Source organism: Rhamphochromis sp. 'chilingali', assembly GCF_963969265.1.
Source record: "Rhamphochromis sp. 'chilingali' genome assembly, chromosome: 8".
Classification (NCBI taxonomy): Eukaryota; Metazoa; Chordata; class Actinopteri; order Cichliformes; family Cichlidae; genus Rhamphochromis; species Rhamphochromis sp. 'chilingali'.
In genome coordinates this window covers 20,343,171-20,370,293 of record NC_137935.1, presented here as the reverse complement: position 1 = coordinate 20,370,293, position 27,123 = coordinate 20,343,171, and the positions used below count along the sequence as shown (strand labels likewise).

At 40.8% G+C, this 27,123-nt stretch overlaps 1 protein-coding gene across 1 annotated transcript; it reads right to left on the bottom strand.

The window, feature by feature from the left end:
* Window positions 1-3,889: 3,889 nt before the first annotated feature.
* Window positions 3,890-25,587, bottom strand: cpda (carboxypeptidase D, a). The gene is made up of 21 exons (XM_080888231.1): window positions 24,794-25,587; window positions 23,946-24,193; window positions 19,247-19,389; window positions 18,742-18,911; window positions 13,646-14,043; window positions 13,348-13,539; window positions 12,627-12,794; window positions 12,275-12,384; window positions 12,021-12,123; window positions 11,149-11,291; window positions 10,893-11,062; window positions 10,482-10,784; window positions 10,187-10,382; window positions 9,904-10,039; window positions 9,583-9,729; window positions 8,639-8,737; window positions 8,493-8,554; window positions 8,118-8,249; window positions 7,790-7,975; window positions 6,183-6,285; window positions 3,890-5,923 (listed from the first exon to the last, which is right to left on the bottom strand). Exons 1-21 carry the CDS (start codon window positions 25,441-25,443, stop codon window positions 5,697-5,699), a joined length of 4,086 nt encoding a protein of 1,361 aa, XP_080744357.1. The 5' UTR covers window positions 25,444-25,587; the 3' UTR covers window positions 3,890-5,696.
* Window positions 25,588-27,123: the final 1,536 nt, after the last annotated feature.

Genomic DNA, 27,123 nt, shown 5'->3' with positions numbered 1-27,123 from the left:
TGCCGCCTGGAACAACAGAACGTAGCTGTCAAACAAAACCCAAACAGTCCTGACCCGCGACAATATCAAACAGGAAAGTACCGCAGTGTAATCCATTTATTTCAACAAAGTAACTGTATTCTGAATACCACCTTTTTAAACGGTAACTGTAACGGAATACAGTTACTCATATTTTGTATTTTAAATACGTAACGGCGGTACATGTATTCCGTTACTCCCCAACACTGCAAGTGAATCATGCACAAAACAGAGATTTGAATGGAAAACTGTTCTTGAAGTACACAGATAGAGAGAGGGTTGTGCAGGAAGTGCGATTTTTATTGTGGTGGAAGCAAAACAGCGAAAGTAAGAGGGAATTCATGATGGTATTTATTAAATGTGAAGTGTAATTTTGATCTTCTTTTGCTGCTTGTTCAGTCAGTTTTGGTTGAAGAGTGACAAAACCTGCAGCTTCAGAATTTGTGAGATGTTGGCTTTCAGCCACAGCGGCATGTTGGGCGAGAAAGCCGACAACTCACAGATTTTGATGTGTTGGGGCCCGCACTTTGTGTTTACATGTTTGTGTGGAATCTGTTTGCCTGCTCTCATTTGCTGTTTTAGCTGTTTGGTGGTTGTTGAAATAGCTTTAACCTGAGATTCTGGCGATTCTTACAAAATACATATTTATTCAAAAATCGATTCAGGATTTAATGAATCAATATCGCATTATTTAAGCTATAATTGATTTGAACTGGAAAATCTTTTTTTTTAACCCACTCCTATGAAATATTCACACCAGGCCATCTGACAACAACAGCCATGCCACATTTATTCATCATTCTTCCTCTGTTTGGTTTCAGCAGGCTGTCTTGAGGATGTTTGCATGTCTAAGTGCTTTGAGTTGCTGCAAAAGGATGATTAGATTTGTGGATTACTGCAATGAATAGTGGAACAGATGTACCTAATAAAGTGGTTGCTAATTACATGTAGCATGACTTTGCTGGTCTATACATCATGCTTTGTTCTCAGATTGCCTGATTGTATAAAGTTTTCAAAAAAAAACTACTCTACATTAGGCCTGTGTAACCAAGGTAACATCTGACCCCACTTCCGGAAATCCCTTTATTGTGGCGGGAATGAACTCTGCATAAGTTTTGGATCAATCTGCTGCATCTCCCATGCTCTCATCACTGCTGCTGCTTCTGTGGTTGGTGTGCTTGTCAGATATTGGATTGGAGGAGCACAGCTAAAAACTTTTAAATATTACTCTTTCTGGGTCACAAAATAAACTTTTAAGTTATTTTCAAGCAGAGGCGGAGCCAGACATTTTATACACCCGGGGCTTAGCCCTAAAAGGTAGTATGCATGTGAGATGGGGGGGTGTTAGAAATGACTGAAAGATTTATTTGGCTGTGTTTTGAGTTTTGTTCAAAAAAGAATGACTTCATATAGGGAAAAAAAATCACATATGCAGGACACCTTAAACTAGTTTGTTAATCAAGCAGCAAGGCAGAACAAATCAAGACACGAGGACTAAACCCCAATTCAACCAGATCCAGAACTGATCGGGAATTAAAACAGGACTACAACAGTTCAAACTCAGGACTACTTTAGGACGTAACCAAAACAGAACCAGAATCAAAACTGTGAAAATCATCATAGACCTGCACTACACTTATTTTTTAATTCTACCAAAGTACACTATTTCGATTGAGAAGTTTATATAATTATTTAGCCTTGTTGTGCAAACAAGCCTGCATAAATTAATAAATATAGAATTTGAAAAATAACAAACCTAAAAAGAAACACTAGGTACGAGATACACGTTCTGTTGAGTTTTGGTAAACAACCATGTGACTAACATGTCTGTCTCACCTGCTCTTGTGCCATCTCTGTTCTGTCCTCATTCTCTCTCTCCCTCTCTCTCTCCCTCTCTCTCTCTCTGCTCCTCTCTCTCTCTCTCTGCTCCTCTCTCTCTTCCTCCCTCTCTCTCCCTCTTTGTGCTGACAATCAAGCCAAACACCAACATCATCAAATATGCAGTTGAAACCAGATATTTACATACTCTTCAGATAAAAACACAAATACTTTTTTAATTGTAACATCAAATCAGACTAAATGTTTATTTTTTTAGATGGATAAATATAAAAAACATATTTGTTAACTTTAAGAGTAAAGAGAGAAATTGTCTGTATTCCTTAATTGCAAATGGCACCAAATTGTATTCAAACTGAGCCACACTTATGGAGCTCCACAATTCTTTTCCTGGTGTTTTGGTTGACATCTCTTGATTTTCCCATGTCAAAGAAACAGGCTCTGTGTTTTGCCTTATTCGCATCCACAGGTGTGCCACCAATTTACTCACATGGACTCTACTAACCTATCAGAAGCTTCTTCAGCTCAGAATGGAATCGTCTGCAGTTTTCTTATTAATTAACAATAAACTTAGTGTACATGTACTCCTAAATTTGATAAAAGTGATAAAAAAAATAGCTCTCTCTCTCTTTATTCTGACATTTAACTAATTCAAAAGATATTTCAATATTTATTTATCTAAAACAAAAACGTTTACTCTAAATTGATGTTTAACAGTAAAAAAAAATCTTCTTGTTTTTTCCATAAAGTGTATGTAAATTTCTGGTTTCAACTGTGAATATACTGCTGTGTGTTGAAATTCCTCTTGTTTTGCATACAGATATACTGAACAACATACTACTGTATATAAAATAACAATAGAAATAAGGGGCTTCTTTCAAAGAAAAAACTCAGGTAAATGTTAAGTTCATCAGTAAATGGTAAATGGCCTGTATTTGTATGGTGCTTTTACTAGTCCCCCCCTAGGCACCCCAAAGCGCTTTACACACCCAGTCATCGACCCATTCACACACACATTCACACACTGGTGGAGGCAAGCTACAGTTGTAGCCACAGCTGCCCTGGGGCAGATTGACAGTACAGTACATAACTGAAACCAATTTAGAGTGCTTTATTAAGCCGTGGAGGGTAACAACTGAAAATATCAAATAAACACACATGTAAGCTAAGACTTTCTAAAAAAAACGGCATTGTTGTTCGGCTTTTCACTTCGCAATTTGTTGTTTCACTCGAGGAGCAAGTAACATAATATGGGTCAAGTGATCAGTTTGATATCAATCTTTTGTGATACACAGTCATATTTACAGTATTTGTACAGTACGAATGATTTGCTTTAGTAACTGGTAGAGTTGGATGTCTTGAGACCGGTCTTGGTGTCTCAGATCGACACAGTGGTCGGGAGATTTGGAGTCAATAGTACACCTTAGACAGGTTGCCAGTCTGGCGAAGGGCTAACACAGAGACACAGACAACCATTCGCTCTCACATTCACACCTATGGGCAATTTAGATTAATCAATTAACCTATCCCCACTAACTGCATGTGTTTGGACTGTGGGAGGAAGCCAGAGTACCCAGGGAGGACCCACACAAACACGGGGAGAACATGCAAACTCCATACAGAAAGGCCCGGCCTGATGGTGGAATTGAACTCAGAACCTTCTTGCTGTGCAGCAACAGTGCTAACCAATACGGTCTGTAGCTTTTGTTTTATACAGTTGTCAGTCAGGCATCTAACTATGAAACAAATTATACTCCAAAAGGGGTTCTGAAAAAATTACCCAGGCTTAAGCCCAGTAACCCCCCGCCCATGCGTTCCATCGGTACAAGCTACCACCACGTGCAGGTATCTGGGAAATAAATTCCCTCATTCCTTTTTGGCTCAGTTTTCCTCGACAAGGGAATTTGACAAGTGAAAAATCCCCAGTTTCCTACTAATTTAGTGCAGCAAAAAAAACAAACAAAAAAAAACTGCCTCATGATTAAGTTACTCTCATTTCTCTATCATACAAGTAAACACAAAAGCAACGTGTTGTGAGAAGTTTTATTTGATTGTGTTCTGTGAGTTTTTGTGCACATCACAAAGAGGATTTTAAATGTTTTGTTGCATGTAGTTTCATGGTTAACATTTTACAATTACCAACATTATTTACAGTTGATTCCAGTTCATATAAAATGTTCACACAAAACTGCCCGACTGTGGCACGCACTTAACTTCAAAGGTGCCACTCTCTCTCACACACACAGTTTAAGAAAAATAATGTACAAAAGTGTCTCCCTACACAGATGTCAAGAAATCTCTTCTCAAACTGAAAATCAGGGCACATTCTTTAGAGAACACACCTGTATTGCTTCAAACTACTGCCATGTAAAGAAATCACAGCGTGAATTTCCAACCCAGGAGATACTTAACAGATCAAGGATCCAGCACAGTGATTTGAAATGGTGCTGCTGGGGACTGGAGCCTGTTCCAGCTGTCACTGTTCCTCACACAGTGACAAAAGGGTCTCTGATGGACTACCAACACAAAAAACTTCAAACTCATAATTATCTCAATCACTGCAATTTAAAATAAGTCAGGAAAGATATAAGATTATAAAACCTTTATATGGTGTGGTATGGGTGTTTTAGACAGTCATGAATGGTCAAACCTGGTTTTCATTCTGTGATCAAAATATTTAGTACAAAAAAGGCAAAAAAGCCAAATATATTCAGATAAAAACTCAAATCATAAAGATTACACATAGTGATCTGTGATCAAAAGGTGATGGACACAAAAGTAGTAAGTTTCCATATACAGAAATTATCTTGCAAACAAACTTATTGTTAAAACAAAAAGGAAATAAAAATACATTCTTTTTATGATTACAGATTTAAAGATTCATTGTTTTTTGTGGCCAAAAATTAAGGGTGATTCTTTCCAATTTGTGCAAGTCCCTCCAACCCACATCACCCCCCACCGTACATATATCAAGTCCACACTCCACTTTCTGGTAAACATTTCATTCAAGCCTTGTAACATTCTCCCTGATGGTTCCACTCATCTTTGGAAGGGAGGGGGCGGCAGAAGAAGGAGGCAAGAAAAAAAAAAAAAAGTTTCTCTTTCACTCCACCTGAGTAGAAGATGGATCAAATTCCAGTATTATGGTATTATATTTCCAGTATGTTACTTTCAGCCACACATTACAGCCTGACTGAGACTGTAAACTTTATGGAAGCCAAGGCACAGAACTGGATTCAGTCTCCCAAAGGCTTGGACACAGAGAAATAACCTACTTTCTAATTCAAAGCCGTTATAAAAATAAATACATGGTGCTCACAGACATTAGTGAAGAGAAACAAGGAAAATAACGCACTTTTATCTAAAGTTATTTGGACATTTCGGCTTGATGTCTCAGCCGGGCAGGATGTGTGGTCGTCTTACAGGATTCTTGGTTGGCTCGGATAACAACAACAACAAAAAACACAAAACAAAACAAAGAAGCAAGCTGCTGTAAGGGCTGGATGACGACAAAGGTGGAGTGAACCACTTTTTCCACCCTCCTTTTGTTAATTTCTTCCTTGCTCCATATGTTGAACAAGTTGATCAGAGAAATCTGCAAGGAAAAAGAAGAAAAGCAGCCCCTGCAGTCCAGACACTGACAGGATGACAGGGAGAGGGTCCTCAGAATATACTGGTGTAACAGAAATAGTCTCCATCCCCTTCATACTGGCCATAAAAAGAGATGGAGGTCAAGTTCATGGTGGTCCTCGTGGGTCAGGTGTTTGATCTTTGGGAGACAGCGAGGAGGGGGCTGAGCTTCAAATAAAACACTTAGCAAACAAAAACTTTTGCTGTGTTCCTCAGATTTTGTTGGCATACAACGTCTCCTCGTCGCTTTCGCTTTCGTCCTGAAACTCGTGGGCAAGCAGGGACTTTTTGGAGCCCATAGAGGTGAGCCGGACCTCGTCATCATAATCGTCTCTGTGTTGGCGCAAACGGTGGAAGCCATCTTTTTGGCGATTAGACTTAGCGGCACACACGCACCAGATGATGCACGCTGTCACCACCAGTGCTGTCATGGTGGCGGCTGTGGGGAGGAACAGAATATTCATGCATGACTTGGCATTATGTATACTTTGTTCTTAATTTAATAAAATTACACTCTTTCTCAAAAGAGCTGAGATCTACAGTAACTGCCAGTGGATTTTACCACCATTAAGACTTAATTTGAAATACATAATCTACTGAAACACTGAAAATCTATCTTGTTCATGAACAAGGAGCATAATTCATGCGACGTCAGCTCTCAGCAGGTGACAAAAAGCTGCATTATAAGACATGCTTACCTGCACTGGCTACAACAAACTCTCTGGGAAGGCCAAAGATGTTGTTGTCCATGTCAAACTCTATGATGATGGAAGTAGCAGCTTCAAAGGAAGATACCACGACCTAAAAGATAGAAGAAATATTTAAAAGTTAGATAGCAGAAAGTTGTCAAACATAAGAATCACTTCTCTCCTGTAGTCATCAGAGGCTTCTTAAAAAAGTTGATGGTCATGTCAATCAAGGCTCTTCAAACAGATTTCCAGGATTTCACAAACAACTCAAAAGATATTTGAAGCATTTGGACCTCAAAGTTTCATTAGGGTTTTTTTTGTTGCTTTTATTAAAGGACTTAAAACTTGCAACAAAAAGAAAACATCGAGCTGTTTTGTCAGAGAGGTAAAGTGTTTTTAAGCACTCTGCTGAAGCTCCTTGGAAGTTGGGCTTGTTAACTATCTAATCAGCAAGAGCTACTCGCAGGTGCGCCTGCTTTGTATAATCTGGTGCAGGTTGTGTCTGATGTCTGAAAAAGTGCTAAAAATCTCAATTTACTCACCCCAGAGGTAAATTACAAGAATCTCAGGACTTACTTTTTGCAACCTGCTTGATTGTTTTCAGCAGCAAAGAAGCGATTTCATGATCCAGTGTAAAGAAAAATGGGAAAGCTGTACTTAGTTAGGAATTAAGGATTAAAACCACATTTTCAGACCTTTTTTAGTGATGTTGACTGAAAATACACCAAGGAGTAAGTACCTTAATGGTTTCTTCCCCCCCCAGTAACCGTATATTTTTGTTGCAATATATATGATAAACACACAAAAGAACCTGAAGGGGCACAACCAAAACTGACACCACTCTTCTTTGCAGAGGTATGAGATGCGTCCCTATGGTCTAAGGCAGAGTATTCGGTGTCCTAAGAAATATGGCGAGACGATTAAGGAGAGAAAATATTTGCTGGCTCCAGCTTACGATTTGCACCTTGTGTGGGAGCAAAAAGAAACGGACCACAAAAAACCCTTGGATGACAGATATATAAGGAATGCCGCCGCTCTTCCAGATCTTTTAGACCTGCCACGGAGCAACAGAGTTGTCACTACTGAAGAGGGAAACTCCAGTGACGAGCTCATGATCCACGGTTTCACAGTGCGAGACTACCAGCAGATTTATCACTCGGTGGTGGATCCCTTGCTCTTTAAGCCATGCGGGAAGCTCGCAGCCTACAGTCTGGATCTTGGACACACCATCAAGGAAAATCTGTTTAGAGAGCTGGCCTACCCCATGCTTCAAATGGCAGAGCATCCAAAAGGAAAGGTGGAGGTGATGGAGAGATTTTGTCTACTACGTCCCACACCTTGCATAGATATAGACCATAAATGAGACCTGTAGTAGAGTTATTCTTATTTATGTGTCTTTATGTTGCTTCATTTTGTTCATCTGCAACCCTTGCGTGGGATGATTGTAATAATCATATTTCTAATGTTTTTGACTAAAAGCTTCAAATGTTTTAAATGAAGCTCCTCATGATAAACCTCTGAACAACAAATAATTACCGTGTGTGCGTCTGTGTGTACAGCAGTAAACTATTATATTATTCTTCCTGCGAGCGAGTACATTCTGTTGAAGACAGTACCTTCTGACGCTGGCGTTGGTAGCCTTCAGCAACTGCTTCAATATTGTGAGTGCCAGGAGCTAGCAGGGCATGGAAGTAGCCACCTTCCACAGTAAACAGTCTCACTCCTCCGTTCAGTATAACGATCGCCCCAACAATTGGTTTTCCACTCTTGTCTCTCACTATGCCTCGCACACCTTTATGGATCTGGAAGGAGCAGAAACAAAGAGAAATGCGTGGCTGTATGACAGTTCATTAAAATACAAACTATGTATTACAGCAGCCATAACTTGTAAAATAAATAAATGTCAATGTCGCTGCAGTTGCCTAATAAAATCATGCATCATACCTCTACCAACATGCTTAGCAGAGACTTCTTGTTCTCAGTCCAGAGTGTGGCCAGCTGCTCAGCGGGAGGAAACAGACAGCAGCCAGTGTACACTGTGATTTCTGGACAATGGCCAAAGTCCATATTGAAGTCCTGGAAAGGAGATGTGGACATAAGCTGATGCATTTCCTATGCGTTACTTCTCATTTTCACTTGATCAATAACTCCAAAAGAACTTCAAGATTCTCAGAATTGTCAAGGAAGTTTTCAAAACAAACACTCTTGACTCCATTTCCAATTAAATATGAAGTAGTGCCTTTTGTTTTTAGATTGTACACAATGACATGATGGATGCCAACTTAATTACAGAAAATGACAGCACAGACACACACTTACCTTCATGCTTCCCAGATGACTTTGTCTCTCCGCTGCTCTCATAACTCCATCTGGGATGTTGCCTAATGAGTAAAGCAAAACTTGGCCATTAACCACTTATTTGCATGACCGACATGACAAGCATATGTAGCAGTCGTATGACTTACTCTGCCCATTATTTGAACATTCAGTGTTCCCAAGGTGCATTTTGGGGTGATTGCTGGCATAGACAGTTGCCAAATACTTCAAGGTGCCTTCATTGTCAACTGAAAAACAAAATAACTGATTCAATAATTAAACAGTGAAACCAGCGATTTTAAGGAAACTGTTTTCAAATGATTTATTTATCTGCCTGCAATGGGGAAAACATGGTTCTGCCATCAGCTCTACAGACCATCAGTTACATCTTTACTATCACCAGGGGGCAGTGTCACAAACAACTGGTCTGTGGGCTGCTCTCACTTGTGCGCTTGCTGGTCCTGCCAGCGACAGAGAGGAGCAAAGTTATGAGATAACAAAGAGCTGAAGTGAAACAGAGTGATAAAACAATGAAAAGTGTCCACTGCAGCAACAATCTGTGCTTCACCTTCTGTATTTTTTTTAAACTTTGATATCTTAGTCTCCAAGGTGTCTTGACCACTTTCATTTTTCCAGCCTAGTTTTCAACCAGTCAGCATTCAACCTATACATAGGCCCACATACACTGACGTGCTTGTTTTTTTGTGACTGATACTGAAAGGCACTGACCACCCCCGTGTTTGGAAAACAGTGCATCTTTTGTAAATCACCCATAAAACTAACAACACCTATGAGCGCTATTTGGATATTGGGTCACATGCTATTTTTCCCTGTTTAGTAAATCTTGCCCACAGATGAGCTACAGCAAGCGTTGTTGGGTTTCTGAAAAGGCCCACAAGGGATGTTTGTCTCATTCACATGTCACTTTCTCCAAACTCAAACAATTTTATTTTAATGTTTCCTGAATCTCATATGTGTGAAAAAGTGGTGCCCAGTGTCACGTTGCACTCATGCAGCATCAGCAAAGAGCTATCCTGGTGTTCTCAGATTTTTATACACAATATACTTTTGTTTCTTGTCATAGTGGTATTACCAGTCTGGACAGGCTTGTCATAAGGATAAGTGGCAACAAGGGCGCCTCCATCAAGGGCTACAGACAGAGTGAAGCGGTGGCTTTGAATGAAGTTCATCATCGCTCTGGTCTCAGGTTGGGGATCCACCAAACGCTGTGATGCGTTGCCTGTTAAAGAGGACAGACAGAATATCTTTTTTTTTCTTTTTTCTTTTGTAAATGGTACATGTAAACGTCAACCATTTCTTTTTTACATTCAAAAGAAATCTTGACTTGAAGAGCTGATCTTTTAAATCTGTTTTTCATTTCAGCTTCACACATGCAGAAATTAAGACAACTGACCAAAGAAGTCTGTGTCCAGGTCCTTGCCATGAGCGTTGGTCAAGCCCTGGGTAGATTTGCACTGCTTCTCAACAGCCTGTTCTCGACCGTCAGGGTTTACAGAAGGAACAATGAATATGCGAGTCTCGTTGATCAGCTGGAGAAGGATAAGGAACAATTACAGTCATATATTCACAGGTACTAAATGTTCATTGAGAAATAAATCAAGCTTTGGCTCCCTTAAAGCCAAAACGAGCTGATAAAAATGCTGTTGTTATAATAATAAAGAGGTCTTAAGGCACACCTTGGTGATGGCTGGGTTTTTGCCATAGTTGATGCACAAGAAGGCAGCAAACTCCAGCAGCAGCTCTGTCCCCACTGGGGCATTACCATGGATCCCTGCTACAAAGCGAATATTTGGCTTGGACGGTTCAGATTCTCCTGGTTTGTTAGAGATTTCCAAAGCCCATATGGTCCTATACTCCACACTCTGGCCCAGGCTGGACATAGAAAAGAAAAAAAAGAAACAATATAGGTCACTGCAGTAAAATAAAGACTGGTTCAGACTCACAGTTTAGGGGAAAATAAAATCTTCTTACCTGTGTAAATATGTAATGTGGGGAAAGTTAAGCGTGAGGCCTCTCAAGAAAGCCGACATCTCTTTGGAGGGTCGGTAGCGGAAGTTGCTCTCGGTGGCTGTGTTTTTCACCAACTCATCTAAACCCTGGCCTACAGAGAGCTCCTTGATTAAGCTCTGAAACTCCTTCTCAGATGGGTTCTGTGTGGGTCGGGGGCCACTGGAAGAATGACGGTTACCCTCTGACCGCACAGATGTCAGTCTGAAGTCCACCACCTCCACTCGATCCTTTGAGACTGTGGCGTAGATCGTCACAGGCTTATAACTAGACAACATAACAGAATAACAGAAATAAAGGTCGCAATAAGACAAAAACATACTGAAACTAGATTTCATGTGGCTACTATGTTTTCCTTCTGAATAAAGCTGTTACCCATGAGCAGAGGCAGTGATAGCGTAAGTCCCAGGGACCAGCAATCTCCAGTAATCTCCAGTCTGAGCTGTAGTAATCTTGTGGTTTATCTTCTCGACACTAATGGTGGCATTGGGAATTCTCCTACCATCCCACATATCTGAAACTGTGCCCTTCACCCCAGTGTGAACCTAAAGACGCAAATGCCCACAAAAACATGAGTGAATGCAAAACTACGCTGAAGGTTCAGGATAATGTTGAGATCTATGTTTACTACCTGGTGTATAAACTGAAGCAAGGATCGCCGGTTTTGATCCCAGTATTTTGGGAGGTCCTTGGCCAGAGGATATTTGACACAACTCAGCTCAATTGTCACCTCGAAACAGTTTGTGTTTATGTAGTTCCAGTCTTGCATGCCACCTAGAAAAAACATGCACTCCTTTTTAGAGTCATATCAAGAAACTGTGTGGGTAAATAATCTGACAATTTCATAACAGAACATAAAAAAATAATTTTAAAAAAGTTATTGTGAAAAATATAAAAATTAGGGAATTCTTTTCTACATTAAAAATATACAATTTACACATTGATAGAATAAAAATCACATTTTCTTTTATTCCGGTGAAGAGCCCAAAACCTACTTTAGAACTACAAGTCACCATAGTGCCTTTAGGCTGCACTGCGTTGTCTCAGGAACACTTTTTTCCCTGCCTTCTTGCCAGAAAACATAGTTTAACTACTACTGATGCAGTGCCAACACTCTCTCATGCAAATAGCTGACCACTCTGTTACTAAAGACATACTGAGGGCAAAGTAGAAAACTATCCCTCCGGTCTTACCAACAAAAAACTGAAATCTTCTCTGTAAAAACTGAAAGCTGAGTACCCCAGGCTAAGAAGGAGAAAGACCACCCAGCTTGGTATCAGCGCACATCTTAAGGGCGGCATACGTGACAGTATAGCAGCAGAAGTGCACATAACATGGGGTATATCTGTGAAGGCATCATTAATGCCTTTCTTTCTTTCCTTTCTTTCTTTGCCAGGAAGAATTCAAGTAGATCTTAATTAAGGCTAACCTCTTATATAAAAGGGTTGCGTGAATTTTTAAAAACATGGAGTATGCCAAAATTAATGAAAGGTGTAAGCATACCAGGAACACTATACCACTGGGCACCATTGGTTATGCCATCCTTAAAATAGTCATTAGGGTACAGGTCCTCACAAGGGTGTCCTTGGTGCATCAGAGGATTTTCCTGCATACAAGTAAAACCAAACAATGATCACTGTTGTTGTCAAGTTTTCAAACAGTCATTCCACAGATTTCAATGAGCTTCCATTAGTACTAAAAGTTGAAACTATAAGCATCAGGCTCAAACAGCTCCCACAGCAACGGTGTCCAGTTACCTGTGAGTAGGCTCTAGAGACCTGCTGAAAGACCTCGTCATCAGGTGACTTGCTGTAGTAACTATTCCCATCTTTGTCATCATCAAAGGGGTAGTTGACCACCAAGGACCCTGAATTGCACAACAAAAATAATACAGCGTAAAACACACACATACACACAAATAATAATATCTGAATGTGTGGGTAGGAAAGAAAATGTAGTCTGTGAACATAAAATTATTTTTTGTTACTAAAAACACTAATTATCATAACCATAAAATATAGAAAATATTTACAAATTTTAACAACACTTAGCAGATCACCACATTCAAAAGCTGGCCGCGACACTGAAACACCACTGTACAGTACGTGCCTCCGTGGAGGTTGGCTGACAGGACGAAAGGGATGCTCTTCAGCCATTTCATCGCAGCTTTAGTCTCTGGCTGTCTGGGTTCTGTGATGTTGGCGAACTGATCGGGAAAGTTGCGGTTCAGGTCAAAATTGTTGGTGTTGTTACGCCCTTTGTAGCCATTTGTATCACCTGTCAGGAAACAAACACCGGTGAGCAGCCATCTACATGCATCCATAACCACAGCATATGCACATCCTCGGCTCCTCCTCCACAACACTCCCTTACATAGGCAAACAACAGTAGCTGTTAGCAAACACAGGATATGCCCTGTCAAACTTTCCCTTAAGTCAGACACTTATGTATGACTTCATACACTTCCTTTTGTGGACACTTACGTGCTCACAAAGGGAAATGAAAGCTATTTTAACACAGACGGCATAGCATGGAAGGAGATAATATAATTCTGCCGAGAAGAACAGCTACTCCTCATATGTCTCTCTCCAGGGTCAATTGCTTCTTTCTTTGTGACCACTAAAGATATCAAGTATACACCAATGTGGTGTGGTCAGTTTGTAATGCAGTTTCATTAGCAAAGGCAGTAATTTAATAGTTGCCACAGACTCAAGGAACGCTTAGTCAAATTACTGTTTAAGGCCTGTAAGGTTACACCTTACGTATCAAAAAGCCATAAGTAAAGCCTGTAAAGAGCTCTACAGAATATGCACATGACCCTTTTACTTACCTTCCTCAGCTACCTCGTAGCCATCGGGATTCATCGAAGGCATGATGTGAATGCGGGTGTTGTTGACCAACTCGGTGACCTCTGGGTCAGTACCATAGTTACGACACAGGTACTCTATGAGGTTGAGCATTAACTCGCGACCCACCACTTCATTGCCGTGCATGTTGGCCACATATTTAAATTCTGGCTCACCTGGGAGAGTGTAACAGACAGAATAATGCTCTCTGGTTTGCATTTGATGTTTTTCAAGATTTACTGGTATAAAAAATAAAACATTAAATCAAATATCATCACATACCATGCTCATGAGTGACAGGGTTGTCTGAGATGACCATCACATACAGCTCACGCTTTTCTACAGACTGTCCAATAGAGTAAAGATGGGTAATAGAAGGAAACTCGCTGCTGTACTTCCGTAGAAACAGCTCCATGTCTGCATAGTTGTGATGACGGAATTCCTGTGGCTGGTTGGCCAGTTGGTGTGAAGTTGGAGAAACAGAAGTAACCACCGGAGTCTGGGTGGAGCCAGAAGAGCTGGTAGTGGAACTGTCTGGATGGCTGATGGACTGCACTGAGGTTGTAGCCACAGTGGTGCTGCTACCTGCTGCCTCACTGACCACAGGTGTCAAGGTAAAGTTAAGCTCTTTTGCCTTGCCCTCAGAGACCTCGACACTGCTGACTGTCACTGATATGTACCTGTACAGTGAAAGAAGCACATGTTGAAGAGATTTAATCTGTTATACAACACAACTTTCCACTGAGTGTACCAAAAGAAAACCATTTCTTTTAACCAAGTTTCGATCCAATTATGTACGTCAGGTATGTTTTTTTAGGAGTCATGTAGCTTGCTATGCAGGCAACGTGTGTAAACATAGATTATATTTAGTATTTGTTCTTGTATTAAAGACAATCACAGGAAAATATTAGAGACCGTAAAATGTTATGTTTAAGAATGTTTAAGATACACACTATCGGGACAAAAGTTCTGGCCCGCCTACATGTTACACCTACACGGCCTCCTTGGCAATAGAAACGCATGCAAGTCCCTGGCACACAGTTTTGTGCTGATGTTAATGACGCAGGAAGTTAACAGAAGGTTGGAGACTTAATTTTACGATTCAGTCACTCAGTGACCCTATTATGTAACTTTTTATCCCTAAAGTCTTAAGTAATAAATAATAATAATAATAATAATAATAATAGTAATAAAGTCTTAAAGTAATAATACCACTTCAATTATTCAAGAGGAAATAAATTTCACTAACTGGTTTGTTGCAACAGTTGTATCCAATTGTGGCTGGCTTAGAAGCTGTTTTTTAGAACGTACAACATAACCTGTGTTAGTGACCAAAACCACTACCAGCATTCATACTTTTGCGTGATGTTTTACATGTTATCCTGTAGTCACGTCTGGGCTTTTATATGCGGTACCAGATTGTTTTTGCCTCATATGAGCCCTTATATTGAGGATATGATTAACTTTCCTTATATTGAAGTGATGTGATTCTCTCAAAAAACTGCAGCAAAATAGCAGCTAGAAATGCATAAGACTATTCAAGAGCAATAAGCCAATCACAATAGCTGTGAGCTTCATCGACAAGAGGTGTAGTTACATTTCCAGGCAGGTACACTAAAGGCGTAGGGGTAGGGTTTCAGTGGGGTTTGCAGCTACCAGCATCATATATACAGGGTGGATTTAAAACAGAAGAACAAATTCTGTCTAGATAGCACACTATCATTCAGTCAACTCCTTAGACTAACTCATTAAAAAAAGCTGAATTCAAAAATACTTTTGTCCATATAGGGTATGGTCGGTAGATGCCTCTGTTTTAGTGAATAAAAGTTGACCTGAGGCAACATAAAAAGACACACGTAACTTACTACACAATACTGGGTGTTAGTTAGCCCGAGATTAAGAAATCGTTTTGTTTTGCGGGGTTTTAACTTCACATTAGTCTAACTTGCATTACTCTTATATATACCGTATTTTTCGGCCCATACGGTGCACTGTTGATAAACTGGTCTGTTTTCATTCATAAGGCGCACCAGGGCCCTGTGCTTCGTACGTCGCTTACTACATCCAAGATCAAATGAAACATCCAAGACCAAATCATCGCGCTAACTCTGAGCTCGCTATTCCGGTTCCCCGAACACACCTGTTGTTGACGATTAGTATAGCTGGATGAAGTAATGTGAGATCACTGGGTGGCCCAACAGGGGCTACGCATCGATAGTAGAAACATTGATCGGCAACCCTTTGATTGGTCGGCGAAAATGTCGAAGGAGCGCGCTCGGTATTTTTCGGCAGCAGAGCAAGAACTCTTGAGTGAGGGATTTCAGGAGTTTCAGAGTTTAATTAAAACGCAAGGGAACACTGCAAAGGCTGCAAAAGCAAGGAGAGAGGGCTGGCAGAAAGTTGCTGACAAATCAAACTCGTAAGTAATTCAATAATAACAATAATAATGGAGTGGATTTATATAGCGCTTTTCAAGGCACCCAAAGCGCTTTACAATGCCACTATTCATTCACTCTCACATTCACACACTGGTGGAGGCAGCTACGGTTGTAGCCACAGCTGCCCTGGGGCAGACTGACAGAAGCCAGGCTGCCATATTGCGCCATCGGCCCCTCTGGCCAACACCAGTAGGCGGTAGGGTAGATTTATCATATCACACCATATTATCCAATATTATATTATATTATAATATGTTATATTATATCCCCTTTCACATTAGAGCCACGACAGGACCCACTAGAACATGGGAACAAGTAAAAGTGAAATATAAGAATATTCTACAGAATGGTAATATTTATTACTTATATTGCTTGTCGTCTCTTGGAAAGAGACCCTGGAATACTCTGTTTGTTTGTTCATAACAGCAACCAAGAAAAGGGCAGAGCAAAAACAAAGACAGGTGGTGGTCCTGCACCCCCTCGTCAACAAGTTGGTTAAGTGAATAATACCCTCACGGGAAAATCGATATCTCTCTATGAGCACACTGTCGCGCTGAGCTAAAGGATCCTGTCTGTCCCGCAATATACGCTGAATTCTGAGGACTCTCCTTATCAATCTTGCACCTTCCGCAATGGGTTGCTCGCGTAAACGGACAGGATATGACTGCGACAGACTTCCCAAATCCACCTTCGCTTTTATAGCCGTGGTCTCTCATCTTGATTACACGAAGTAATTTACAATTACTACTCTGAAATATGAATTACATCTGTAATAATCACATACATGTAATAGAATGTTAATAGTACATTTCCCTTTTTTAGGGAATGACCTGTATGTATCTGTGTGACATCAATAAAAGGATCAAGTGCTGCATTATCTTTAGTTACATTGATGTTATTTATTTATGGTGAAACAGTGGTGGAATATCGCTGTTGCTTTCGTATGAATGACGCGGACATACCTGCGTGGCCGCGATCTAATCCTGTTTACATAAAGTAAACCTGCTCCCCAGCAGGTTTACGCTTACGGCTCTGTTGCTATGACAGCAAGTCCCGGATGGGCTTCGGGGAACCGAACGATCCAGGATCACGCGAAATCGTCAACAATCTCATCCAGCTAACTCACTTAGCGCGGTACGAAGAACAGGCCCCAGATTGTAAGGCGCATTAAGCAAAACAAGCAACAGCATTCGGCCTCCAGCTTCACTGTTTATTTTATGCTAACATAGCTAGCGATCACGTAGCACATCATGATATATCAGCTAACCCAACTTCAGTAACCCTACAAATGTCACTGCTGTTTAGTTTTCTGTCTTCATTTATGTTGGAAGTGATAGCAGGCCTGTACGTTTTACTTTTTTCAGAAATCTTTCAGTCAGAACATGCTATATCATGTGTAGGTGGAAACTAGCGAGCTAAATTGCTGCTTCCAACTTCCAACTCTGTTAAATTTTATAAATTCTGTTTTCATGGATGCCTGGATGTTAAACTTAATTGTTACACCTGGTAAAGCAGCAACACTGATCATTTTATTGCAGATGAATGAATTTGGACAGTTTTTAGCTCTCAGTGATGCCGCAGTGTTCGTTTGACTTTGGAACCTGAAGCGGATGACCCAGATTACTCCGCGAGGCTCCTGACTATGGCAGCCGTAATGCTCAGACAATCCATCAAACAGTGCGGCTTCGTAGCTTACCAAAGTCGCAGTAAAACATTTTTTGACTGATTTTTGAGTGCCTTGTAAAATTTAAAAATCAGTTCGAGGTCAGTAGGCACAACCAGAATTCATATATAAGGCACACCGGCTTATAAGGCACACTGTCGATTTTTAAGAAAACTAAAGGATTTTAAGTGCGCCTTATAGTGCGGAAAATACAGTAAGCAAAATCAAGGTTGGTCTAACCCAGACCTTCCCAAAGTGTGGGGGGCGCAGAGCCATTGCAGGGGGGGCGCGGTATGAAAAGGGGGAGAAAAAACCGCCAAAAAAACCGCTTGGACACTGCTAGCAGGGGGCGCCCACACAAGCGCAAAGCAGGGGATGAAGCATAGCTGAATATGTTTCCAAACCAATTTCATTCTAAGCCAAAGACTAGAAAATATGGTGAAGCATATCTGCCCTTTGGTTTCACCTGCACAAGTGCCGAGGTAGGTCTCCCCTGCAGAATTGCTTTTCCCTGCGTCAGGAGCAGCGCTGGGCTCTTCAAATCACGGACAAACAGTATCCCACATTCTTCATTTTTAGTTCACAAACACTTCTCATAATGATTAACTACTCCTGTCATTTTGGAGATGTTAGGTCTTTATACAGTAAAGTTACAGCGGGATACAAATAACATCAGGCTGATCCTGCCACGATTTGTTTCCCCTGTCTAAATCACGTATTCCTCATCCACACATTAACACAAAAAAGAAGTTTTAAAAAAAATCTCCATTTTCAGTGATTCGAAACGCCGTTTACATGTGGACGAAAGCTCCAAACGCATAGAAACAGCTGCGTTTTCAAAAATACCCGTGTAGGTGTGGACGTAGCGTAACAGAGTTAGTAGTTTATTTTATTACTACCTGTAATTTATTGCAGTTTACTTGTATTTGCTTAATTGTTTACTAAATGTTTGAGGTGTGAAATAAACTGCAATAGAGCAAAATATGGGTGTGTATGGTTGGAGGATGTGTTTGTGCGCGTGCGTGCGCACACGGGGGACATTTTTCTTGTAAAACAAAGGCGGCCCTAGCAAAAAAAGTTTGGGAACCACTGGTCTAACCCAACAAACGAGTATAAACTCTATCAAAAAAAAACCCTTGGTAGCAATCAGCAGGGAGCAATCTGCAACCTCTGGGCCGTCACTGGTCACTGAACTGAAACTAGAGATCTGGCCCAGCATTAAGTGTTTCCACTAATGAATAACCTCTGTTTGTAAAAAACCTGTTATGTGCACTCACCCTGGAGCCACAGCTGTTATGTTGTATGTTCCTGGTAACAGAAGGCGGTAGTAGTCCCCATATTCCCCTGTCGTCAGGTTGTGGCGAACGCCTGCTACCACAATGCTGACATTGCTAGGGACAGCACCACTAACTGCATCTTTCACATAGCCACGAACACCGATGTGCACCTGGAAGACAGCAGTAATATGAGTGCAAAGAAACCCTCAGTGGTTATAAAATCACTGGTTTGACTGAAGTTGGTATTAATCTATAAAACACTTGTAATAACGTGATTTTTTTAATTCACTGAAAATACCATCTTTGTGGCTTTAGGCTAATTTTTTTTTTTTTTTTAAATTGTATGCATTTTCTTAAATGACCATTATGATTTTCAACAAAAGTTAAAGAACCTTACACTTGGCTTAAGTGGAGAAACTGCATGACAGAGATGTTGATTGTGCTATTATTCTTTTATATAAACAAACAAAAGACACATCTTATGGACAATTTATTTCTTATGTACCTGTTCTATGTAGGCTAGCAGGGATTCCTTGTTTAGATCCCATTCCCTTTGGAGCTCAGAAGCAAAAGGGTATTTGCAACAGCTCAGCTCCATGGTGATTTCCAGACAGTTTCCATGAATGTAGTTGTAGTCCTGCATCCCTCCTGGATAAAAGAAAAAGAACATAAAAAACATGTACATAAAAGCACAAGTTAGAAACAGCTAAATCGATATTAAAGTCACATTTAAAAAGATGCATGCAAATGATGCAAAAATTACATATTCTACATACTATGCTACCCTGAACGGTAATCCAGCAGTGCCAGAACTGTTTATTATACAAGAGGATCTGTCTGTAAAAGTTCAAGTCTGTCTTTGTCCCCCTCAGTGCCAAAGTTTACAGAGGGAGTTAGTGTGGCAACAAGCCCCGACATCTGGGGTTTGCAAGGCACCTTGCAGTCCAGTAATGCAAACAGAAACACACACAGAAGGGCAGGCTGTTCATCCCTGTGGAACATGAGCAGGCAGTCAGATGCTTCCTGGCTGCAAGGTTTCCATGACTCCTGGCTTGGTGGCCCCGGGAACCAAATGCAACAGACACTTCTGCCCCCAATCCTGTATGCCAATGATGTGCGGCTGCTTGCCCTACCAAGTGCCGAGAGTTGTTGGTTTGTTGTTACACATTTCATTGTTTCTATATGGGCTTCGTTTCTCTTTTTCCCCCTCTGCCCTCATCCTACACAGTTGAGCCAGGGGGTCTGTCAAAATTTCTATAAACCAGCTTACACCAGCCTCAGTGAGGAAGATGCAAACCACAAGACAACAGAAAATGCTGGCACACAAAATTTGTGATGCACAACAAAGCCACATGCAAGTAAATCTGAGAAGGAAAATGTACAAAAAAAAAAAAGCGTATGGAAAGCCCCTACCTTGTCACAATACTCACCACCACTTTAGTCTACACTACTTGCAATCATTTTCTTAAAAATACTACTTGCTTGTATAACCCACTGAGTATCTTCCAAATAGCCCTACTGCTGACCATTTTATAAACCTGGTCTGCTTGTCTGTTGTATTATTGGCTTTACTATGTTACAAAAAAAACACAGTAATGAAAATCTCAATGAATCTCTTCCACCCTAAAGACAGATGGTGATATGGTACACTCAACTCAGAGAGCAGCCTTGGAAAAATACAAGTTATTCTGAGTCATCCCTCGTGAAGCGACAGCTGTTTGGCTGCCCAAAACTCAGAGTGTCTGCCAGTTCACTCAATGGAAGCTGAAAAGGGACATTACAAGCAAAGTGATGAACTCTTCCTATACCAAAACAAATGCATTTTTACGGCTCTATAACCTTATGTTCGTACCAACCACTGAAAGATTCCCTTTCTAATACACAGTCATTGCATAAGATGAGGGTCAAAATATAGTCATCATTTGTGTGTCTACATGGTATAAACACAAAAGTTTATTTTGTAAAGGGGGTTCAACAGTCTAAATAAAGAATTCCAAAGACTCCAAAGCTAGTCTTTAATACAAAGCTTCCTTCTTGCTGCAGCTAAACAAGTAAACTATCTGAAACTGTGACTTTTAAAGCTACCAGCCAGATTTTACTTTTTAATAGGAAGCATGGCCTCTGGGCTTATTTGGAATATGGGTGGTGTATTTAGACGTGTCAGGGTAACGCTTTAATCACTGTGTTCACAACAGAGAGAGTAGGGGCATTGTCAACCAAGCAGCAAACAGGTCTTAAAATCTCTCACCTGTTAAAGTAGAATAATTGCAGTAAGTGGCATTCCCCTGTTTCAACTATGTCTAAATCCAACTGCCTACAACAACATGACAAAAATAAGAAGCTTGTCTTTGGTCATAAGATGTTAGCCAAGTCTCGCTGTCTTTCAGGCAAATCACTTAAAGCAAACATCTTGCATATGCAGGAGTTGGATAAACACACAAAAAGGCCTAGAGCAGCCCCAACCTTACATGTCCTGTCTGTACCGGATCCAGTGACACACCCTGAACTCAGAGTGCTGATTTAAGAAGCTGAGTCAAACATTTAAGATAGCAACCCAGGGCATAGAGTATAAATGTCAGGTGACTGGGTTTTTTAAAAGTGTGGTTATAAGAGGCGTGAGTGAACTCAGACACTGGCAGAGCAGTCAGATAATCGTGGCTGTGGAGCGGTATTTTCATGCAGTAAAATTAGATTCAGGACCTTGTTCTCTTGTAAGTGTCTATGCAGCGACGCGTTTCTTTCAGCACAGACAGCAACTAAATGAGCCAAAAATATTTCAAACAGATAAGACCCTGGAGACAGCAACGCACATCATCAATAACACCAGATCTGGTTACATGAACAAAACACAGTTCAAAAGTAAGAGCATGCGAACAATAGACCGTGTCAAACGATTATAGGTCATGATTACATGTTATGCACAATTATTATTTCAAGCTCTGACTCCCAAACAACAAATCCCTTGTACCTGATTCCTGGAGCTTTGCCTGGATGACTAATTACGTCACACAATGGCCTGACTGCTTCCATCATCTGCCATTAGTCCGGTTTTAGTCGTGACATTTCATCCACTGTGGCATGGCAGACAGATGAACCCATTGTCAATTCAAAGGTTGTTCTTGGCACCTCCTTCATCAGTGAGATATGAATACTATCGCTGCTAAGAGGTTCAATAAGTGTCTCATACTAACAATGTGAACCTCCACAGAGTAAATAGTGGATGTTTCAGTCAAGGATCCATAATATTTAACCTGAACATTAATTTTTCTTTCACTGTGTTTCTGATAAGTACGAGGATATACTGCCTGCTATTTAAGCCTTTAAGGTGATGATTTAGTGTTTCCTTTTCTCTAAGTGGTAAACAAATATTGTTCCATTTAATGACAAACTGAAACAAGAACAAATAGTGCTTACTTTTAAGCCATCTTTATATTCAGAGTTTCACTGCATAGACTATAAAATCAGCTGGGAAAATACAGGTGCATTCAGTCAGATGTATCTTAAGTATTTTTGCTCAAATAGCTGGCTGACAGACACTTTTATAAACATAACCTTCTGATTAGTAGATGACCTGGCTCTACCTACAGCCACCCAAGTAAAAAGAGTAAACGACACGCTAGTTACACAAAGCTTGAGTTTAATCAAAGCAGTTAATCTGGTTGAGGCAAATCCACCGCTAACCTGACATCTACTACAGCGCAATACAGAGGAAGAGCAGTTTGGTAACCCGACGCTCCAGACACATCACCAACTCCCAACCCCTCAGACAAGCCAACAAAACAAAGGTTGAGAGGAGCATGCTGACTGAGTTTCTGGCCCTCAGGTTCAGAGAAGAGCTTGTTTTCAGCCTAAATTACACTGAAGTCAAGGAAACAAAACAAACTGCTTTTAGTTTGGTTCATGTAAGAAACTGATACATGCAGTGTATTGACAACTGAAAAGAGTCAGCCCACAGAGCCATAAGAGGCCTCCAGCTCTAAAATGTTGCATAATTACAGGCTTTGGCAGACACAAACACGATGAGCAGTGCACTTCTGGTTTTGGAGTAGGGTCAAAATCCCGAAGCACTGTAAGCACTTAAGCTCTTTGTGTTTCAAAAGCACTAAGCATAAGACCTCTATTCTGTTATATGTACATGTATTAAAGAGGCTGTGAACTGGCTATCATGTGTTAAACAATGCAGCGAAATAAATGAACCCTAGATGAACACTGCGTTATAATGTGTTTTACAAAGACGTCTTGCTACTAGAAATCAGGAAACAACTGTGGGAACTTTTGGAGGCAGTTATTGTGAAGTTTTATCTAAATTAATTTTAAACTCAATGATCACTGGGACAAAAAAAAAAAGGAAGAAGAACAAAGAAAAAAAATAAAAAGAACAAAAAAAGAAAAAGAAAAGCTTACCCCCCCACTGAAAATTATTTTTCAACCGCCATCTTTGCATGAATTGTTGCATGGATTTTGGAATGCCATGTCCCGCTATTATAACGGCTCTGTTTTAACCAAGCTTATATTTAATGAAGAAATAAAGAGCCTTAAAGAAGGTTTACTACGTGCCATTTCTGGAATGTGGCATAATGTTTTCTCTGATGCAAATGCAGATATTTTGCATGCAATCTATCATGGAAGAATCTTTAAAAAAATCTTTAAACTTCACAACATAAATAGTTTGTTTATCTGTTTTAAGTGATGGTGCTGCCTGGATACTCTATATCTGCACTATCCTTCACATCTCTAGAAGATTGCTTGCCTGCAGTGCATGTGTGAAGAAAACTGAAATAATCTCTAAGCCAGACCCTTCAAACAGCTTGCAGCCTACATACAATGCAAACAATGCAGCTGTAACAGAAAACATTCAGCTTGCAACCACACTCACCTGCTTGGCAAAGTAGACTTTCCAGAACAATGACTAAATAACCATCTTACACAACAATCAGCTTTCATTCAAAGAAACAACATACCGGTTCCACTGATCTCCATGCCTTCACACACACAAAGTGTCTCAGTTTGGACTGTTATGTCCTTGTCCAAAAACAAACAAGGACATCATACGTTTAGTTCTAGCAGAAACAAATATTATATGATTAACGAAGCTCAGTTTATTCAGCTGAATCCAGTGAGATAACCTCATTTACCCTGATAGATTATTGAGGGCGTTCTGCCCCGCACAGATCAATAAGAGCAAAGAAACTTGGCTGTCTTACCTGGCACGTCGTACCACGCCGCTCCATTAGTAATGCCATCTTTAAATGTTTCTTCTGGCATATCAGGACAGTGAGGCTTACTGGTCTTCATTACAGGGTGGTTCTGGGAATACACCAGGGCCAGGTGGCGAAACAGACCATCGTCCGCCGACGGGCTGTAGTGACCTTCTTGATCGTGGGAGGCTGAGTCATCAAAAGGGTAACTGGCAACCACAGTGCCACCATGCAGGTTCCCTGACAGCACAAATCTAAGGAGATAAAGACAGATTTATATCACTAGCTTTAAAGCATAAAATTCACAGTGCTCCAAACTCTTTGTTACCATAACATTCATGTCTCTACTTGCCATGAAGTAAAGAAAGAATCTAACACTAAAAAGACTGTCAGCCTGAGTTATGAACAATTGACTTGATCATGTTTGACTGCTGACACATCAAATTATTCTTGGCTGAATATCATGAACAACTATAAAGAATAAGGACTTTAACCAACCCCAGCTTTAACGCTAGAAAGGCTCAACATATGGACATGTACATTAAATTAGGATGAAACTGTGAACCTTTCTGTATAAAAAAGTGATGATGAGAGAAATGCCTATAATGTAGGATGACCTGAGGTGCATCCCCCCTTTGCAAAGAGCTGTGAAGCTAGTGTGACAACTTTTACTCTGTGAACCTTGCACTTCCTTGTGAATGATGGAGTTGCTCTTTGATCTCCACAACTAGCTAGACAATAACTGGAAACAGATTAGCTAAAGTATCAAAGCCACACGAGTCAAAACCTCAAATAGCTGGACAAAAACATCTGGTATCTGCGTGTTTAAAACAAATAACGCCAAAAATACTGACTTTTTCTCCTGGATCCATCTCATCACTGCCATCACCTCGGGGATATTAGCTGGATCCACGGTGGCTTTGTCGAACTGGTCAGGAAAGCTTCTGTTTAGGTCCTTATTTTTGGCGTTATTTCGACCGCCGTGATCACCACTGCAGTCCCCCTCTGTGGACTTCTCAAAGCCGTCGGGATTCATGCTGGGCATGATGTAAATATCCGTGCTGTTCACCAGTTCAGTGATGCGCTCTTCCTCCCCGTATTTGGTTAGCAGGTACTCCACTAGGTAAACCAGCACCTGTCTGGATACGGTTTCGTCGCCGTGCATGTTCCCAACGTATTTAAATTTAGGTTTCCCCAGTGACTTCCTGTCGGGGTCCCTGGTGATCCGCATCACCCACAGCTGCCTGCCCTCCACGGACTGCCCTACAGTCGACAGGTTAGCTATGTGAGGGTATTTCTGGGCTAACGACTGTAAACGTTTTGTTAGTTCATTATAATTGTAGTATATGTCGTAAGTTTCTACCGCTTCCTCCGTAGAGGCTCGGGCGCTTCTTGTGCCGAGCAGTCTGTCGTCGCCAAGAGAGACGACAAAAAGGAAAAGAAAGGCGAAAAGTGACACCCGTAGTTTCAGCGTCATCGAGACATGTTCCCAGTTAGCCACCATGTTGACCTGTCTTCTACTTCTACACCATCCGGAACTGCTAACTGAACAACAAACACTACACTCAGATATTTTGGTATTTGGCTCCGCACGGACGGACGTCTTTCCGCTGCCACAGTTGTTCTGGCCTGCCTGTTTCCATCTACTTCCGTTCACCTCACAGGGTCGGAGCTTCGTGGTGACGTCAGATTTTAAGGTGGGCCGGAGTAGTTCCGCCTTTGATCCTTTAACCCTCCTCTCGTGTTAGGGTCGGCACCGACCCATTTTAAATTTCAAATGCATAAAAAAATCACATACATTTGTTTATTGTATCAAGGCTTTTTGACTTTGTCAGGAACCTCTATTTCTACAAAATAAAATAAAATAAATTATTTTCACTAAATTATAAAATGCCCTAGTTGAAATTATGACCTTTGTGTTGTTAGGGTCGGTTTCGACCCAGGTATAATATTATGAGTATAAAGCAATAATTAAAGCCAAAACTGAAATCATAAGTGCACTGTCAGCTAAAACACTTACAGCAAGCGCCTCTCCTAATCATATGAGCTTTAGGGGATTCTTATTTTGCATGTTTTTTGCAGTATACCTGCACAAAAACAAAACAAAATAAACACGGGCATGTGAGGTGAATTCACTATTTGAGTGGCCATTTGACTTCCAGAGTGCACATTTACAATTTGCAGCATACAAAAAATGAGAAGAAGATTCACAGTGAGCTAAGTTCTGGATCATATTTTTGGTGAAAATGAGGGAGAGGACACAGAGCAGCATAGCGATTCAGATGGGCAGGTTTCTAAGGAGGAAGACAATGTGGACTATCATCCAGAAGACACAGACACATCTGATCAGAGGTGGAGGTCGCTGGTGCTGAAGCTACTCCTGCTGAAAGATTCAAGTCCAAAAATGGTAAGATCTTTTGGAGCTCAGTACCTCATGATGTACATGGCAGGGCAGCTGCTGCAAATGTCATCAAAATGACCCCTGGAATCACAAGGTTTGCTCTGACCAAAGTCAGTGACATCAAGAGATGTTTTGAGATATTTATGCCATTGTCACTAGAAAGAATCATCATTACTATGATAAACCTTGAAGGAAAAAAAGTCAATGGCGACATGATGAGGAATACCTGGATGCTTTCATTGTTCTTGCTGGAGTGTACAGATGCTGCAATGAGGCCACTGATCGTCTATGGGATGCATCGACAGGCAGAAACATTTTCTGGGCAACGATGTCACTTCACACATTTGATATCATTTTGATTCAAGAGTCCTCAGATTTGACAACAGAGAGACCAGACCGAGGTCTGACAAACTTGCTCCCATCAGGGATGTCTGGGAGAGATGGGTGCAGCTTCTTCCACTGATGTTCATCCCAGGGCCAGTGACAGTGGATGAATGTCTTGTCCACTTTTTGAGGAAAATGCCCCTTCCGGCAATATATACCCAGTAAGCAAGGGAAAAACGGCAGAAAAATCTGGGAAGCCTGTGATGCAAAAACCAACTATGCCTGGAATGTACAGATTTTCACAGTCAAAGCTGCGAGTGGCACCCCTGAGAAGAAACAATGAAAATGTGTGGTCCTCCATATGACCACTGGACTGCAGGATCACAATATCAGCTGTGATATTTTATTTTATTTTATTTTTTACCAGATATGACCTTGGACAAGAACTTCACAAAGGAA